Source organism: Podarcis vaucheri, assembly GCF_965113315.1.
Source record: "Podarcis vaucheri genome assembly, chromosome: 6".
Lineage (NCBI taxonomy): Eukaryota > Metazoa > Chordata > Lepidosauria > Squamata > Lacertidae > Podarcis > Podarcis vaucheri.
In genome coordinates, this window is record NC_138764.1 from 10794848 (window position 1) to 10813388 (window position 18541).

The window sequence follows — 18541 nt, forward strand, 5'->3', positions numbered from 1 at the left end:
ATGTAGAGGAATGGTGGGAGAAACTAGCTGGGGAACCAACAAGCGAAGAAGGCTCAGAGCCCAGGGATTGGTGGTGGGACAACAGAGTGGTCAGAGGGAGAAGACTGGGAAGATGAGGTATCAGAAGCTGAAGGAGTAACAGGGCTCAGTGAGCAGGGAGAGTCTGTGGCAGACTGTGTCCAGAAGCAGGAGCAGGGGAGCAGAAGACAGAGATGAGTCAGCCTGGTGAAGAGTCACAAGTCTCTCCCCTTCCTGCTGCAACCGGCTCCCCGCCCCACCTGTCTCACAGAACCAGAAGCGGACTGAAACGGGCGGAGCAGCAACAAGCTGCATGCAGGTGCAGTCTCTGATTGCTTGGGAAAAGCCCTGGAGAGGAGGGGACTTAGACAAACCCAGGACTTTCAGACTCAGCAACTGATCTATGGGGCAAAGGTACTCCACCGTGCACATGGTGTTCTTGCTAATAAAGAGTTCATTCCAACTTGCACAGCGTGATTAACTGCCACCTCGCTCCTGACATCTAATGCGATTTGATAACTTTGCCTCAACCCACTGTTGCGGATCAGGCCCCCAAGCCCCCTTTAACTTTGCGCTCCCATTCTTGGGGCTCACACAAGGAAGAAGAAAGCAATCTTTTTGTAGCCTCCATCTCTTACCATGGCGTTGAGAGACTGGTTGGTGGGCCCCTGTGCAATAATGTACTCCAGGCCGTCGGAGTGCAGGCTGGAAGGCCGGCGGTATTTGAACACAGTGCCAGCTACTCGGAAGTTCTGTGGGTTGTCGATAGCCGAATTCCCATTGAAGAAGAAGCGCCCAGTTTCATCCGCTAGCGCTAGCAAGGAGACAGAGAGGGGATGAAAGACCAAGGAATCTTCCTTGCAGGTGCTTGCAGGGGCTAGGGCACAAGCCTATTGCATCCTTCCCAGCTGCCCCCCACCTGGAGGGCACTGTGAGAAGGAAGCAACAGCTCACAGTGCCCTCCCAAAAGCAGTGCTGGGCTCCCAGGGGTCAGGGCATCCTTCTCAGCTGCCCTTCAGCTATAGGGTCATGTGCCCCCCCAAAAAAACCTGTGCCCCGGGTGATGGCCCCCTCAGCCCCCCTCCCTCCATGCTATGCCGCTGGATAGAGGCTCTCCCAAGTTTTCAGATCTCAGGAGAAGCTCTGGATGTGCTAGAGATTACAAAAAGTGTAACTCAATGGTAGCATTTGGAGGCATGTGCCCTACTACTTTTGTTAAAATATTGTACCAATATTTGTTATATCTGCCATGTGCCCAGGAGTGGGAACCATCAGAGTAGAGGGACTAGGTGTACTCCACAAATGTATCTTAGCTGTATTTCCCTCCTCCTTCCCCTAGACATAATCTAGGTTAAATAGGAAAGGGATTTAAAAAACAAAAAGACAATGCATGCGTTGAGAGAGTTTTATTAAGATGTCCCTCTAACTAAAAACTTGCTTGGTCAGAACCAATTCATTTGTAGAATAATGTTGGATTAAAATTAAGAGGTTTCTAGCTGTAATGGGTTAAAAGAATATGAAAAAATGGGTTCATAGAAGTAAAATTTAAAGATCATAAAAATTTAAGAATAAAGATTTGGGTAGGATAAAGAGGGAAACAAATTGCTGAGCTAATAAATTGAATTGGAATACAAAAAAGAGAGGTACGAGGGGGTCCAAGAAACAAGTAAACGAAAAATAATGGCTGCATTTTTTCTTTTTCTTTTTGTTTTTTTGTTTGTTTTATCCCTTTTTTGTAATGTAAAAATCTTATTTAAAAAAAACAGAACCAATTCATTTGTTTAAAAGTTCTTGATAAAAGGCACTGCAATTTTAAGGCTTTCCTCTTCTTTGACGCCACTGAAGCTGAAATCAAAGGATAGCATTTACTCTGAATAGATTGGTCAAGAACAAAAAAGCCCTCTTGTGAATGCTCTTTAAGGCTTGCATGCGGTAATTAAGTCAGTTAAGCACTCTCCTTGCTGTGCTGCGGGACAAATTACCCCAGTGGAGGATTTCTGTCCATCGCTTACCTAGGATATTCTCTGTTTTCCTCCGCTCTATAATGAGGATGTCTGTAGCACCAGCGGGGATGTTGGTGATGAACACATAGCCTAGGAAACAGGAACCAAGACAAATCAGAAAGCGAAAATCAGGGGAACTGGCATTGCTCCATGAAGCAGTTTCTCTGTTTCCACTAGGTCACAGGTGTTAATTTAGTTGAATGTGTCTGGACCATTTCACACACTGCACAGAGGCAAACCCAGGTTTGCCAAAGACTGGATGCTCAATAAGGCACTGCAACCAGTGACTGAATAGCGGTACCTGTAGGATATACAGTGGTGCCCCGCAAGACGAATGCCTTGCAAGACGGAAAACCCGCTATACGAAAGGGTTTTCCGTTTTGGAGGTGCTTCGCAAAACGAATCTCCTATGGCCTTGCTTCGCAAGACGACAATGTCTTGCGAGTTCCTGCGGGTTCCCCCCCTTTTTCTAAGCTGCTAAGCCGCTTATCAGCTCATCCGATCAGCAGATAAGCCACTAAAAGCCGCTAATCCGCTAATCCGCCAATGGGCTTGCTTCGCAAGACGAAAAAACAGCTAGACGAAGAGAATCACAGAACGGATTCTTTTCGTCTTGCGAGGCACCACTGTACATTTTTCATGCATTCCTTTTTTAGTTGTATACTTACTTTAGCTGTATATTTAGACCATCTGAGGTGTATGTATGCCTCGGCCCAGTATACCTGAAGGAGCGCCTCCACCCCCATCGTTCTGCCCAGACACTGAGGTCCAGCGCCAAGGGCCTTCTGGTGGTTCCCTCACTGTGAGAAGCAAAGTTACAGGGAACCAGCCAGAGGGCCTTCTCGGTAGTGGCGCCCGCCCTGTGGAACACCCTCCCATCCGATGTCAAGGAAATAAACAACTATCTGACTTTTAGAAGACACCTGAAGGCAACCCTGTATCGGGAAATTTTTAATGTCTAATATTTTGCAATTTCTTGTGTGCTGTAAGCAGCCCAGAGTGGCTGGGGAAACCCAGCCAGATGAGCAGGGTATAAATAATAAAATTGTTGTTGTTGTCGTCATCTGCATGGTGAAAGAGAGTGGGGAGGCCATTTCTCCACCATGAGAGGGTCCAACATAATGTATGAACTGGCCTAAGTTACTGGGTAAATCTGCCAAGGTGTTCTATTCCAAGGATTCTAATTCATGAGCCTTCTAAAATGTGTATATATGAAACATAGGAGGCTTGCAAAGCACAGATAATAAATAGGTAAGGCTAAAGGACCCCGGAATGGTTAAGTCTAGTCAAATTTGACGGTGCGGTGCGGTGCTCATCTCTGCTTTCAGGCCGAGGGAGCCAGCGTTTGACCGCGGACAGCTTTCCAGGTCAAGTGGCCAGCATGACTAAACTGCAATGAGTGCCACAGCTCACAGAAATACCCTTTACCTTCCTGCTGCAGCAGTACCTATTTATCTACTCATGCTGGTATGCTTTCGAACTGCTAGGTTGGCAGGAGCAGGGACAGAGCAATGGGAGCTTACCCCATTGCACAGATTTGAACTGTCAACCTTATGACCTGCAAGCTCAAGAGGCTCAATGGTTTAGACCACAGTGCTACCCACTACTACTACTACTACTACTACTACTAATAATAATAATAATAATAATAATAAACTCATCCTCAGCTGAAAATTGTTTCAGCTTTAGCTGCCATAAATATGCATATTAATATTAATATTAATATTAGGGGGATGGGAATAGGGACAAAGACTATAAAAAATGCTGATGAGTTGATTGAAAGGTGTAACATTTCTATCTCTTGACTATATGGCTGTCCCAGCTAAACTTTTGGAGAGTATGCACCTTGAGGTGGATAATTTCAGAAAAGCAAGGGCTACCTCTCAGTGACAGAGCAAGTGTTTTGCATGCATAAGATCCCGGGCACCTGCAGCTTGCAAGTCTGGGGAAAACCTTTGCTTGACTTCATAGAGAGCCTCTGCTGGCCAGAGTGGATAATATGTATTGTGCTGGATGGGTGACTGGCCCAACATAACAGAGGGCAGCAACATATCTATTCTTCATTGCACATCTCCCTAGGATCCTGTTTCCCAATTAGCCCCTTCCTGTTTCCCTGCGGAATGTTTCCTGTCATCCAGCATGCAGCTCAGAGACCTCGCTTATTGCAGGATCCGGGATGCAGGAATTTGAAAATAAGCGAATACTTGTCCTTCAACAGCCTGCACAAGATACCACTGGCCTGCAACTGGAGAAATCCTGCCAAGAACCCAGAAACAACACAGCACTTTGGGTCTTGAGGCACCAGGCCTTCCTGAGATTTCTTTCCCCCCCTCTTTTTTCATGGATAGCAAAATATATTTCAATTTCTGTAGTACAGTGTAGATCACATAATCCCTTGCAAGTAACAGAATAGGTCACAACAGACAGTTAGATACATTTAGGAATCGGCTAACAATTCTATATCACACCATCAACAACCTTCCCTGACCCACAATGTTCTCCCTATTACAAAAGATGCAAGTGAGGCTTGGGAAGACCATTCCAGTGTCAGGTACAGTTTGTCCTCTTCTCACCACCATCTGTGCAAGAAAATTTTTCCATTGCTCACTCTGAGAAAGAGGAAAACTACAGCCTTGCAATCCAGCATCTCCCAGGTTAACAGGATGCCTCCTTACAATCAGTTGTGTAGATCATTCACAAGAGATCCGCAACCATGTTGTGCCCATTCAGTTTACATTCACAGATTCAGTCCCAAAGCATGAGGTTGATTACAATTAGTATACTGATCTTCCCACACGTCCCCCTTAGAAAAAAGTACACGTATTTCCCAAAGACAACAGGATTTATTTGATAAAATTCTCAAATTATATTCTGAAGCTGGAGGTTTGGGGGGGGGGGTCTCTTTAAACAAGCAGCAGAAAAGGACGCAATGTGATGAAAATTATTTGGGTGGATCCCGGCCATCTTATAATGACAATTACAATGCCATCATAGACAATTTAAAAACAAAAGCAAAAAGCTTTTTGGAATGGATGAGTCGACCATGTTAACACTGATTTAGCAATACTACAATCTGCACATATAGTTTGTAATGTTCTAGGAACAGAAATCTCCCTCACACCTCTATCTAGAACCTGCAAGTGAGTAGCCTCTAAAAACAGTGTGTTTGTTAAGGGTACTTATCAGACTCCTTCAGAGCTTACACAGGGTGTTGATCCAAATTCAGATGCTCATATTTCCTCATCTTTCTCCAAAAGTGGATACTGTTTCTGAACAAATGCAAGCTGGCTGAGGATGTGGGAAGAGGGATTCCAACCTGGAAATAGGGTGATATGCCCTAAATATAATTTTTTGGGACGTGTGATTTATATGGCTTCTGTGTTGGTATCAGTTTTGTGTGCCTTCATTTAAATATAAAAGGCAAAACAATTTCAATCTGCGGATTTATTTTAACACAGAAATAAATGTCGCTGTGCAAAGGGAACAGTACTCTACCCCCATCTAGTGTTGTGATGATCATTGGAAGAGTCACCGATTTGTGAGCCTGACTGAACAAACAGTCTCAGCTGTCCGTGTTTAAAGGACAAGGAAGGGGGGGGATTTCCTGGTTTCTGTGATTCCACTTCTGCAGAGGCCACTATCTCCAGCAGAATCTGGAGTCCTCCATTTCATCTGTCTCTAATGTTTCCCAGTCCACTCAGAGGGAAAGAAAAACACAGGTAGGATATTTTGCTCACGCAACATTGATTCACTTCCATGCAGTGTTTTCTAACCAGCCTTCTGGCTATCCTATGCCTCCGATCCAAATTGTCCTTTACTTCCTTTCCTGCCGATTCCCATAAACTCTTTCACACTTACACAAAAATCTCACATTTGGCAAAAGCACAAACACGAAGTGCGGAGTAAAGTCTGTGTGCTTGCAAAAGATCTTATGGAATTGTTTTAAAAACAGAATCTGAAGGTTCGTTGAGATCACCAACATTAATTTATTAAATTAGTATACCACCCTACAGGGACACGGGTGGTGCTGTGGGTTAAACCACAGAGCCTAGGACTTGCCGATCAGAAAGTCGGTGGTTTGAATCCCCGCAACGGGGTGAGCTCCCGTTGCTCGGTCCCTGCTCCTGCCAACCTAGCAGTTCGAAAGCACGTCAAAGTGCAAGTAGATAAATAGGTACCGCTCTGGCGGGAAGGTAAATGGCGTTTCTGTGCGCTGCTCTGGTTCGCCAGAAGCAGCTTAGTCATGCTGGCCACATGACCCGGAAGCTGCACGCCGGGTCCCTCGGCTAATAAAGCGAGGTGAGCGTCGCATCCCCAGAGTCAGCCACGACTGGACGTAATGGTCAGGGGTCCCTTTACCTTTACCTTTATACCACCCTACAGCCATAGATCGCAGGGCATCAGATATTAACATCCTGGAAGTGAGCTCTCTCCTAAGGCAGAACTGCACATCACGTACAAACGCATTTAACAAACTCTTCCCAGCCATCCCAAATCAGCTTTGGAAAGTCCAGAGGTAGGAAAGGGGTGCAATAACCCTTCCTCTGCCTCCTGCTTTTCTGCTGAAAATGTCCACCAATGCTGTAGCTGCTTCCCCCCTTCTCAGGACTGTAGGTGTGTGTTTGCAAGGTAAGCAACTGGAACCCCTTAGGGTGGGAAATGGTGACAATCCCCATAGCTTCCGTAGAAAAACAACAGGCAGGTGAAGGATTAATCGCCACATCCCATTCCACTGCTTTAAATTACCCCATTCTGAAACCGCTTTTCCTAATCAGAAATTGCCTTTGGGGGTTTTGTCATGAACCTTTGTATGTACAGTGGTACCTCGGGTTAAGTACTTAATTCGTTCCGGAGGTCTGTTCTTAACCTGAAACTGTTCTTAACCTGAAGCACCACTTTAGTGAATGGGGCCTCCTGCTGCTGCCGTGCCGCCAGAGCAAATTTCTGTTCTCATCCTGAAGCAAAGTTCTTAACCCGAGGTAATATTTCTGGGTTAGCGGAGTCTGTAACCTGAAGCGTATGTAACCCGAGGTACCACTGTAATGTGTAGTTCTGCACTTAAGCTAACGTGATTTCTCACTTCAGTTCTGCACCTTCTAGCACAAAGACTCAAGGTAAAGGTAAAGGTAAAGGGACCCCTGACCATTGGGTCCAGTCGTGGCTGACTCTGGGGTTGTGGCGCTCATCTCGCTTTATTGGCCGAGGGAGCCGGCGTTTGTCCACAGACAGCTTCCGGGTCATGTGGCCAGCAGGACTAAGCCGCTTCTGGTGAACCAGAGTGGCGCCTGGAAACGCCGTTTACCTTCCCGCCGCAGTAGTACCTATTTATCTACTTGCGCTTTGATGTGATTTCAAACTGCTAGGTTGGCAGGAGCAGGGACCGAGCAACGGGAGCTCACCCCGTTGCGGGGATTCAAACTGCCAACCTTCTGATCGGCAAGCCCTAGGCTCTGTGGTTTAACCCACAGCGCCACCCGCGTCCACACAAAGGCTCAGTAGCAGCCAACTATATTTTATGTTAATTCTTCAAGCTCCTTCTTGGTTGTTGCTTTGGCTTCAGGTATGGGGTTGGGGGAGGGGAGCTCCTGCTCTAGCCTAAGCGATTCTTCTGCCAATTTCCTGAGGAGAAGCAAGAGGGGTACCAAGACGCAGCGTAGGAAATAGCTTAAGTGCTATTAGCAAAGTGTACCTAAATGCGAGATCCCCTTTCGGAAGCTACCCGAGACGCGGTAGCAAGTAGTTCCATCCCCTCCGCATACTTGACACCGATCCATCACCTGGGAAGAGTAGAGGCTGCCATCACACCCGATTGGCTGGAGAGAGAGAAAAGTGGGGGCAGACTTAAGAGTGCGAAAACTTTCCGTGAGCCTAATCCATACCCCAGACGAGAAGCCATCTCTTCTGAACCCCTTTAATCACTTTCAAAATTGAAACGCGCAGATCGCTGTGCGTTTGCTCATGTTCCATCCTTTGTACAAAAGACTGTAAGAAGAGCCCATCTCATTCAGCGTGCTGCTCTCACTGTGACCAAACTGCTGCCAGTCCGGCTGCTGCCAGTGGCTGCCACGGCCAGTTGCCCAGGAACGTACAAAGACAAGGAATGTTCTTACCATCCACTTTTTATTTAGTATTTACAGAGAGAGGCTTTATAACCCAGCCTATTGGGTAATGGCATTGTCCTGAGTGAATCTCCACCCCCCATCTCTCCCACTTCCTCATTCATCATTCTCTTTTAATATTAGAAATTTTATTTACAACATACCATAAACCCCCACACCCCCAATACAGAAATCCACCCTCATTAAACGTGAACATAACATACAGTAAGCATAACATACAACAATACAAACAACCAAATAAAAGACTTCCTTTATCCTGTATCTGGCCTCCTTATTTACTTCTTATAAGCTGTTTCCTTTATGAATAATTATTAAGATTTTTCTAATTATAACTTGAATATCCACAAAGTCTCCTGCAGACATTAATCAAAACAAGTCCAGGTATGAATTTTAGGGCACTGTTTTGTGAAGTATTCTCTGCATTTTCCCCATGCTTTTTGAAACTCTTGTCTAGTGTGATCTCTAATTGCCTCTGTTAATCTAGCCAGTTCATTATACTGTTTGTCTTGCCTTTCCTTTTTCATTGGCACAATTTCTTTTTCCCACTTTTTAGCAATTAGGATCCTTGCCGCTCCTGTGGCATAGAGGAATATTTTCTGATCTTTTCTTGCTATACCTGTGTCCGTTATCCCTAGTAGAAAAGCCTCTGTATTTTGCATAAAGTTATACTTAAACATTTTTTTAAGCTCGTCATATACTATATTCCAGAAGTTTTTTATTTTTTCACAGGTCCACCAAACATGTATAAGTGTCCCCTCTGTTTTACCACACCTCCAGCACAGATTTGTTTTTGTCTTATACATTTTAGCTATTTTGGTAGGTGTTAAGTACCTCATTCATCACTCTCATTGTCTCTCCTACAGGTGCTGCTATGTGCCCTCCGTCTTTGAGCTCTTTGCTCTCCTACTTTCAAGGCTTGCCAGGTTCTGGGAGATGGAGGGTCTGGAAGGCTTTCTGATGACACTGTGTCCGTCAGCTGTCGCCCCCTGGTGGTGCTTCCTCCTCCTCCTCTCCCATTATTTCCCAGCTTTTCCCCTCATCTGCCTCCGAGCCGTGACATCCCTCAAACCCCTGTTGTAATTCTAAACTGACAATGTCCCTGGCAATGCCTGTGGGAAACTCGCAAGCAGGGCATAGGCTCCCCTCAGCCCTTGTGATTCCGTGCAACTGATATTCAGAGGCATACTACCTCCAACAGTGAAGGAAGAACACAGCCATTGTAGGTCATTCCTGAGTCCAGGAGGTGGGTTTACCGTGCTTTACCTCACACTTCCCACTGATGCAGACCCCTTGGTAGGCCCTGTCCTTGCACGACGTGCCATCCTGGGCGCGAGCCATCAGCTGCCTTTCTCCGTTCCTGGTGGTGCACTGGAGATCGCATGGCTTGTTAGAGATGCTGGTGTAATCATCTAGAGCAAAATCACAGGGAAAAACTGGAACACAGGGTGACATGGCAGCGGTCCAGGAGAAGAGAGGCAGAAGGTGCTCTCCTCTAAGAACCAATGGGATCAGGCTGACTCTGCTGGAGCTTTGTGCAAGCTGGGTGCTAAGGTCAGTTAAATGATTTTAACATCCACTGCCACCCAACTGAGACATTGGGCGATCCTGGGTGAGGAAACCTATTGGCTGAATTTATGCTACCGACGTGGTTTTCACCATCGCTCCCGCCTCAACACTGCTTGTTGTAGCTCCTCGAAAGCGTAGCAAGCTTTATTGTGGAATGGCTTTTTCATGGACTAGAACCCACTTTACTCAGAACAGTGATTACTCACTGATGGGAACACATTTTCCAAGCTTTGAAATCCTCTCCCATTACCTGAATTGCATAAGCTGTGGGTTAAACCACAGAGCCTAGGACTTGCCGATCAGAAGGTCGGCGGTTCGAATCCCCGCAACGGAGTGAGCTCCCGTTGCTCGGTCCCTGCTCCTGCCAACCTAGCAGTTTGAAAGCACGTCAAAGTGCAAGTAGATAAATAGGTACCGCTCCGGTGGGAAGGTAAACGGCGTTTCCGTGGGCTGCTCTGGTTTGCCAGAAGCGGCTTAGTCATGCAGGCCACATGACCCGGAAGCTGTACGCCGGCTCCCTTGGCCAATAAAGCGAGATGAGCGCTGCAACCCCAAAGTCGGCCATGACTGGACCTAATGGTCAGGGGTCCCTTTACCTTTACCTTTAAGCAAGCTAAGGCGGCTGTGTTATCACCAGTGACTGATGTTGGAAATGGTCACAATCTTGTTGAAGAATTCCATCTGAACTTTAGCCTACCACCGTTTCTCTTGCATTTCGTACCATTTTGGCCCCATCATTAACACTTTCTGTCTAATCTATATATCTAACCCTGTGTGTCGTTGCATGCTGCGGTTTCTACTCTACAAAAAGTTAGGTCACAATGAATCTCTGTCTTTAAAGTGCCAGGGGACGTCTGCTGTTTCGCTCCAAGAGTCTGACGGATTGAAGACTCCACCAAGCCTTGTAATCGCAGCCACTTCATCCGAAAGCTTCTGCTGAGTAACGTAGCGAAGGCAAACCTGGGTAGAGAGGCATCCACTGATAGTGCTGCTTTCCAAAGGCCTTGGCGTTGAAACTGGCGCACTGGTACTGCTTGAAGCTGGCGGTGTTGGCAGGACAAAGCTGGAGGGAGAGAGAAACTCAGCTCGTCACGGAATCCCCTATCCTCTCAAGGAAAGGCAGGCCAGGGTGGGTCTCACCATAGCTGTCAACTTACAGATTTGAAAATAAGGGGCCAGCAGCCTCAAAAATAAGGGATCAGCAGCCTAAATAAGGGATTTTCCAGGCACAGGTATGTTCAACTTCTGAGCCCCTCCGAGCCAAAGGCAGAAAGCCCAGCCAGCAGCCAAACGAAGCCTCAAGCGGTGGTTCCCACAGCGCAGCAACCCGGCAAAGGGGATGCAGCAAGGGAAACCACCGTCACCTCTCCGCTGGGAAGCGCTGAGCAAAGGCGAGTCCCCTGGCGACGCGGCCGATTTGATTGGCACAAGGCATGCAAGCTCCACCCCCAGTCGTTCTTAGACTCCTTATTGGGTGAGCAACGCAGCCAAGCAACACAGTTGGAGCCTCCCTCCTCCCTGGCCAGCAGGGAGAGGAGCGGCTTCCTTTGAAACCCGGGAAATTTAAGGGACATCATCAATACGGGACAGCAGCGGGACACAGCGCTGGGATAAGGGGCTTTCCCGTCAAATAAGGGACAGTTGACAGCTATGGTTCTCACTGTATTTGCAAAGGCTCTGAACTTCAAGATGTCAAGCAGGTGGGGCTTTTAAGATCTCCAGATAAAAAGAAAAAGACTCAGGGCCAAAGTAGGACAAGATGCCAGCAATGCAATTGCAAGATCAGCTTTTTAAAAGCAAGCCATTGTTGGGGGGCGGGGGCGGTCTGGATCCTGGCATGGCAAGGAGGCCCACTGTGGTCTTGATCCAGATGGTACCCCTGACTGAGAAGCAGTTTCCATATGTACCGGAGGGGTGAGTCAGGTTTTCTCTTTCTCTGCTATGCTAAATTACCTTACAGAGTTGTTAATGCAGATCACAGAGGACCACGTCGGCCACACATGGCTTCTTAGAAGGGTGGGATAAAAATTAAACAAACTCCTTTATTTCTGAACTCCCTAGAGCAGCGGTTCGCAACCTGTGGGTCCCCAGATGTTGTTGGACTACAACTCCCATCACACCTGAGCTCTGGCCTTGCTAGCTAGGGGTGATGGGAGTTGTAGTCCAACAACATCTGGGGACCCACAGGTTGAGAAAGGCTGCCCTAGAGCCTATGGGTGCCAGGGCACTCACAAATGCTTCCTGTAGCACCAGGGAAACAACCCCTCAAAAATCCAAAACACTTGAGACGGCTCCTTCTTCCCACTAAGCTAGGTTTGACTGGCTCTGCATCGTCCTGAAACATGCCCATGTTTCACTGGGGAGCAGGATCAGACCACCACTTTTGAACAGAGGGCAGGTGGAAAGTGCTTATCTCTGCAAACAAATTTAATGAGTGGGGCAGCCCAGCCAGATTGGCGGGGAATAAATAATAATACAGTAATGTGTGTGTGTGTGTGTGTGTGTGTGAGAGAGAGAGAGAGAGAGAGAGAGAGAGAGAGAGAGATGTGGGCGGGGAGGGCCACAGTATTTTGTGGTCCTGTCTCTTTTAGCTGTGGCAGCTACCGTATTTTTCGCTCTATAAGATGCACCAGACCACAAGACGTGCCTAGTTTTTGGAGGAGGAAAACAAGAAAAAAATATTCTGAATCTCAGAAGCCAGAACAGCAAGAGGGATCGCTGGGAAGTGAAAGCAGCAATCCCTCTTGCTGTTCTGGCTTCTGGGATAGCTGCGCAGCCTGCATTCGCTCCATAAGACGCACACACATTTCCCCTTACTTTTTAGAAGGGAAAAAGTGAGTCTTATAGAGCAAAAAATACGGCATTTTGTGTTCTAACATGGGCCCACAGTGCAGCCGTTTTGTGACGGGCGGCCCTTTCTCTCCCCCCCCTCCAATTGTGCCCACTTCTTTCAACCATCATGCATTCATTTCCTGTCACTCTGTCTCTCATGAACACCCATTGACACAAATACATAAGCACCCACCCTCTCTCTCCCCTTCATTCATCCACTACCCACTCATTCATTCATGTTCTCTCTCTCTGTCTCAGTGTAGGGGTGGCCATGTGGCCCCCTGGTTGCAGATTTTACCCATGTGGTCTAGGAGGATCTAACCTCACTATTCCTTTATAAACCCCCCCCCCACCCAGAATGCGGGGGGGGGGGAATTACTGCCAGATGTTCCCAAGAGTACAGTGGTACCTCGGGTTAAGTACTTAATTCATTCTGGAGGTCCGTTCTTAACCTGAAACTGTTCTTAACCTGAGGTACCACTTTAGCTAATGGGGCCTCCCGCCATAGCTGTCAACCTTCCCCTTTTTTGCGGGAAATTCCCTTATTCCAGTGCCATTTCCCGCTGCTTCCCGCTGCTCTCCCGGATTGTTAGATATCCCATAGACTGTCCCCAGGACAGGTGAAGCTGCTGATCCCTTATTTTTGAGGCTGCTGATCCCTTATTTTCAAATCTGAAAGTTGACAGCTATGCCTCCTGCTGCTTCATCCTGAAGCAAAGTTCTTAACCCGAGGTACTATTTCTGGGTTAGCGGAGTCTGTAACCTGAAGCGTCTGTAACCTGAGGTACCACTGTGATCTTTCAGTAGACTTGAGCACCCTTCTGAGGCTGCAGTCCTGGGAATAAGCCCCGCTAAACTCACGGGAACTCAATGGTGCTCACTTTTGAGTAGATGCATATAGGACCGAAGTGCAGCTTGCAGCCTGGCAAGCCCAATAACACGTTCTCAAGTTCCATACATATTGATGCCTCCATATAGATAGCAGTAACCAACCAATTGCTAGTTGAATTCTATTTGATTTCATGCTCATAGCAGCAGGGGTGGAGGAAGAGGGCGGTGGGGGTGGTCCGCCCCAGGTGTCATCACTAAGGGGGGGGGACATTCGGCACCCGCGACTCCCAAGCCTACCCCGAGCCATCAGGGGAAGGGGCAGAGCTGCGCTGCCTTGCTGGCGGCCTTCCCCCCTTCCCCCTTAATTTTGACAGCTTGGGGAGGCTTAGGAGTCACGGGTAGGTGGCGCGGCATTGTGCTCCGCTCCTGGGCTGCTTCGGGGGGGGGGAGACTTCCCTGAGCTGTCAAAAGGAAGAGGGAAGGGAGGAAGGCTGCTGGCAAAGTGGTGTGGCTCCCCCCCGTCGTCGCCCATGGGCGGCTTGCCCCCTGGGACACTCGTCCCATCCCCATGGCCCTGCCCCCAGGTGCACAGCATTTGCGCCGCTCCAGGTGCCAGTGGGACACAGGTGGCGCTGTGGGTTAAACCACAGAGCCTAGGGCTTGCTGATTGGAAGGTCGGCGGTTCGAATCTCCACGACGGGGTGAGCTCCCGTTGCTTGGTCCCTGCTCCTGCCCACCTAGCAGTTCGAAAGCACACCAGTGCAAGTAGATATATAGGTACCACTCCGGCGGGAAGGTAAACGGCATTTCCATGTGCTGCTCTGGTTCACCAGAAGCGGCTTAGTCATGCTGGCCACATGACCTGGAAGCTGTACGCCAGCTCCTTCGGCCAATAAAGCGAGATGAGCGCCGTAACCCCAGAGTCGGCCACAACTGGACCTAATGGTCAGGGGTCCCTTTACCTTTACCTAGGTGCCAGAGCCGCTAGCTCCGCCTCTGCACAGCAGTCCACAGAAAGAATCCATGTCTAAATAAGTATCCAGGAGACTTGCTCTTACCTGCTGCTGGCACAGTTGGTAGTGCTTGGACTGACCCAGACACATGCTACTATTTGTCCCCTGAGAAACTTGCAGCCTGCAAGAGAAAAAAGCAGTGGAAGTTTTTGCTTCCCAGCCTCAGGGGCCCCATAGCCCAGGCACAGGCAAACTCAGCCTGGAGTTTGTTTCGGGACTACAATTCCCATCATCCCTGAGCACTGGTCCTGTTAGCAAGGGATCATGGGAGTTGTAGTCCCAAAACATCTGGAGGAGGGCCGAGTTTGCTTGCCATAGCTTCTCCTTCCATACAAGGTTTGAAACGTCATCGCAACACCCGTAATAATTTCTGTTGCCCTTCTTTGTCAGTTTGCTACTGCCATCCTACACAACCCAGAAGTGGAGAGGAGAAGCAATCGTCTCCAAGACTGGGATGGGTGTAAGGACTCCCATTCCTGGGCTTCTATCTGAGTTCATTAGACCTGTCCCAGAACCTGCTTTCAGTCCTGGAACATGATCAAAGTGCCTCTGAACATGTGCAGAGTGCAAAGATGGAAAGATACAGCCTTGCCCACTGCAGAGGAATGGCTGATTTAAAAAACTTTTGCACTTGGCAGAGATAGCAAAGTTAACATGTTTAATTAGAGAAAAATCATTGCTGATGCTTCTTAAGGACTGGAAATTTCTCTTTGGACTTTTTGCGTGAAAGAGAAAATTAACTTGTAATATCTGGATTTGAACACTGAAAAAATACTGGTGTATAGAAGAAAGAATGGTTGGATTTTAATGAATGAATACTATTTTTGGCTGCAGGAAATGCTTTTATCTTTTCTTCTCTCTCTTTAGGTTTTTTCCTTTCTTTTCTTTTTGACTTTCTGTCCTTTTTCTTTTTTTATATGATGATATTATAAAAAGATAATTTGTAATGGCTATGTATTTCTGTTTATCTTTGAATAAGTATCAATAAATAACTCTCTTTTTTAAAAAGAACATGTGCAGAGTGCTATTTTCTCAGCAAAAGTAACCCCAGCCAGCACTCATGCATGCTGCAATTAAAGGTAAGTTGGGAATTACTAAGTGTGTGTCATCTAGACAGGCACGGGAAGTATAGAATCATAGAATCATAGAATCATAGAGTTGGAAGAGACCACAAGGGCCATCGAGTCCAACCCCCTGCCAAGCAGGAAACACCATCAGAGCACTCCTGACATATGGTTGTCAAGCCTCTGCTTAAAGACCTCCAAAGTAGGAGACTCCACCACACTCCTTGGCAGCAAATTCCACTGTCGAACAGCTCTTACTGTCAGGAAGTTCTTCCTAATGTTTAGGTGGAATCTTCTTTCTTGTAGTTTGGATCCATTGCTCCGTGTCCGCTTCTCCGGAGCAGCAGAAAACAACCTTTCTCCCTCCTCTATGTGACATCCTTTTATATATTTGAACATGGCTATCATATCACCCCTTAACCTCCTCTTCTCCAGGCTAAACATGCCCAGCTCCCTTAACCGTTCCTCATAAGGCATCGTTTCCAGGCCTTTGACCATTTTGGTTGCCCTCCTCTGGACACGTTCCAGTTTGTCAGTGTCCTTCTTGAATTGTGGTGCCCAGAACTGGACACAGTACTCCAGGTGTGGTCTGACCAGAGCAGAATACATTGGCACTATTACTTCCCTTGATCTAGATGCTATACTCCTATTGATGCAGCCCAGAATTGCATTGGCTTTTGCCAATAAGTAGGATAGCTTCGCTTTGCCTCCACAGGGAGACCCTCATCCTGTCCCCACAATGCCCATCTTGCCAGAGGGACTTTGTAGACCTCTGTTTTCCAGAGAAGATCCAGAAACATGGGAGGGCAAGCTACTCGCGTTTCCTTTCTCATTTCATCTCATCTCTGGAGAAGAGAAGGTTAAGGGGTGATATGATAGCCATGTTCAAATATATAAAAGGATGTCACATAGAGGAGGGAGAAAGGTTGTTTTCTGCTGCTCCAGAGAAGCGGACACGGAGCAATGGATCCAAACTACAAGAAAGAAGATTCCACCTAAACATTAGGAAGAGCTTCCTGACAGTAAGAGCTGTTCGACAGTGGAATTTGCTGCCAAGGAGTGTGGTGGAGTCTCCGACTTTGGAGGTCTTTAAGCAGAGGCTTGACAACCATATGTCAGGAGTGCTCTGATGGTGTTTCCTGCTTGGCAGAGGGTTGGACTCGATGGCCCTTGTGGTCTCTTCCAACTCTATGATTCTATGATTCTACCAAAAGCAACTACCAAAAAAGAAAACCCCGCAGCCCAACACTCCAAACCCCTGAAAAAGCACAGCTTTCCTAAACCACCATCATTACTAGCCCTAGATCTATGGAGTCCTTTATAGCAGACTTCCTGATCTGAAGTCAGGAGGCTGCAAGGCTCATCTCTGAAGGACTGGAAGGACCATGGGCAGAAAGAAAGACAGACGCCTGCTTCAAGCGCCTGGCTTTGTGCAGCTTCTTTTCACAGTCCTGTTGCATGAACTCGGCGGGGCTTTGATGCACAAACCGACCCCTCCTTCCTTGAGCGAATACTGTCATTACATTCCATGGAGTGTGCATAGATAAATAGATTTTTTTTAAACAGGGTGACTGGAGCTGTTAGCTGGAGAGTTGGGTTTGCTGTTTTTCAGAGAGACACTGTGGTGCCTTGTTAACGGCGCAGTTTATTTCAAAGTATGTTTGAGAATCCTGCCATCTCCAGACGGAAGGCACCTCGGCATATCTGGACCCTAATTATGCAGCCAGCCAGCCCACATAAAAGAAGTTTTCCCCACCTTTCCTTTTGACGGAAGGAAAGAGGAAAGGAAGGGGTGGCCTTGATCTGGCTTCCTCCGCTCAGAAGTGCGTTCATGCAGAATAGAAAGGAGGGATTTGGGGGTGGGGGGGTGTTAGGCAAAGCATATTGAGTTCTTGGTTGGCAGGCCTCATTAGCGTCATGGGATCTGGAGTAGCAGGTTCAAAGAGGTGCCTCTTCAAGGCTCTCCATTCAGCTCTTGGGAGAGGAGGCAGGGGTGTCTGCAAAGGCCTCGCAAGCCAATTCTGGACGGGAATTTGAGTGGGCGGGCCGAGGACGAGAACGCGGCTGGAATTCGTGAGAACGAAATCTGTCATCGTCATTGTGCAACGCCTCCCCTTCCCTTTCAGCCGGGGAACCGGCTCAGGATGTGAGTTTGTTGTACCTCAGGAGGATGAATAGAGCAGCCCGCTGGGACCCTGGGAATACAATGATATTCAGAGGAGAAGGGGCGCAGAATAAGAAGGGAGAGGAAGTGAGAGGAACGGGGCCAAACACAGAGAAGGGGGACTAAGGGAGAACCTCGACTGCTGGCAACTTTTCCCTTCCCTTCTCTGCTCTTTTTATACTGCGGTGGCAACAACAGCTTCAGCTATTTGTCACAATGTTCGTGCCAAGCTGGTACTTACCTCTGCCGTAAGCAGTGCCTCTCGCGGGACATCACCCCCCCTCCGCAGGTGCGCGAGCAGGTAGACCAGGAGCCCCATTCTCCCCACCACTTGGTGACCTCTTCGTTCCAGGTACCGGCTCCTTCTGGTGCCTCCCTACTGTCCTGACAAAAACAGGGAATGGTTAGCATGGGGACTCCATCCCCGCGTGTTCTCCTAACCACACAGCTCTGCCGCTTTTCATATACACATGCTTTTTGAGCTAGCTGGGGTTTTTTGTTTTATTTTTGTGGGCAGCAAACGAACCGTCTTATTTGGTCGAGACTGAATCACGCCACTGGAGAACGCTTGCCGCATGCCCTGCGTTTTGCTTAATTTCGTGATATAATAATAATATAATAATAATAATAATAATAATAATAATAATAATAATAATAATAATTTATTATTTGTACCCCGCCCATCTGGCTGGGTTTCCCCAGCCACTCTGGGCGGCTTCCACAAAGACCACAAACACACTAATATATCATACATTAAAAACTTCCCTGAACAGGGCTGCCTTCAGGTGTCTTCTGAATGTTAGGTAGCTGTTTATCTCTTTGACATTTGGTGGGAGGGTGTGCCACAGGGCGGGTGCCACCACCGAGAAGGCCCTCTGCCTGGTTCCCTGTAGCTTTGCTTCTTGCAATGAGGGAACTGCCAGAAGGCCCT

At 47.7% G+C, this 18541-nt stretch overlaps 1 protein-coding gene across 3 annotated transcripts in view; it reads right to left on the minus strand.

Annotated features, from left to right (window-relative positions):
• Window positions 1-18541, minus strand: part of LOC309535690 (ADAMTS-like protein 2) — a 43828-nt gene that overhangs the window by 19862 nt on the left and 5425 nt on the right. For 2 of the 3 annotated variants that reach the window (XM_082229053.1, XM_082229054.1), the window contains exons 2-8: window positions 17852-17994; window positions 14428-14503; window positions 10667-10769; window positions 9404-9549; window positions 7711-7834; window positions 2031-2111; window positions 657-832 (exon numbers count right to left, since the gene is read on the minus strand). In XM_082229053.1, coding sequence (XP_082085179.1) covers window positions 657-832; window positions 2031-2111; window positions 7711-7834; window positions 9404-9549; window positions 10667-10769; window positions 14428-14503; window positions 17852-17994 — 849 coding nt within the window. The remainder of the gene's footprint in view (window positions 1-656; window positions 833-2030; window positions 2112-7710; window positions 7835-9403; window positions 9550-10666; window positions 10770-14427; window positions 14504-17851; window positions 17995-18541) is intronic. The other variant, XM_082229055.1, reaches the window with a different exon arrangement.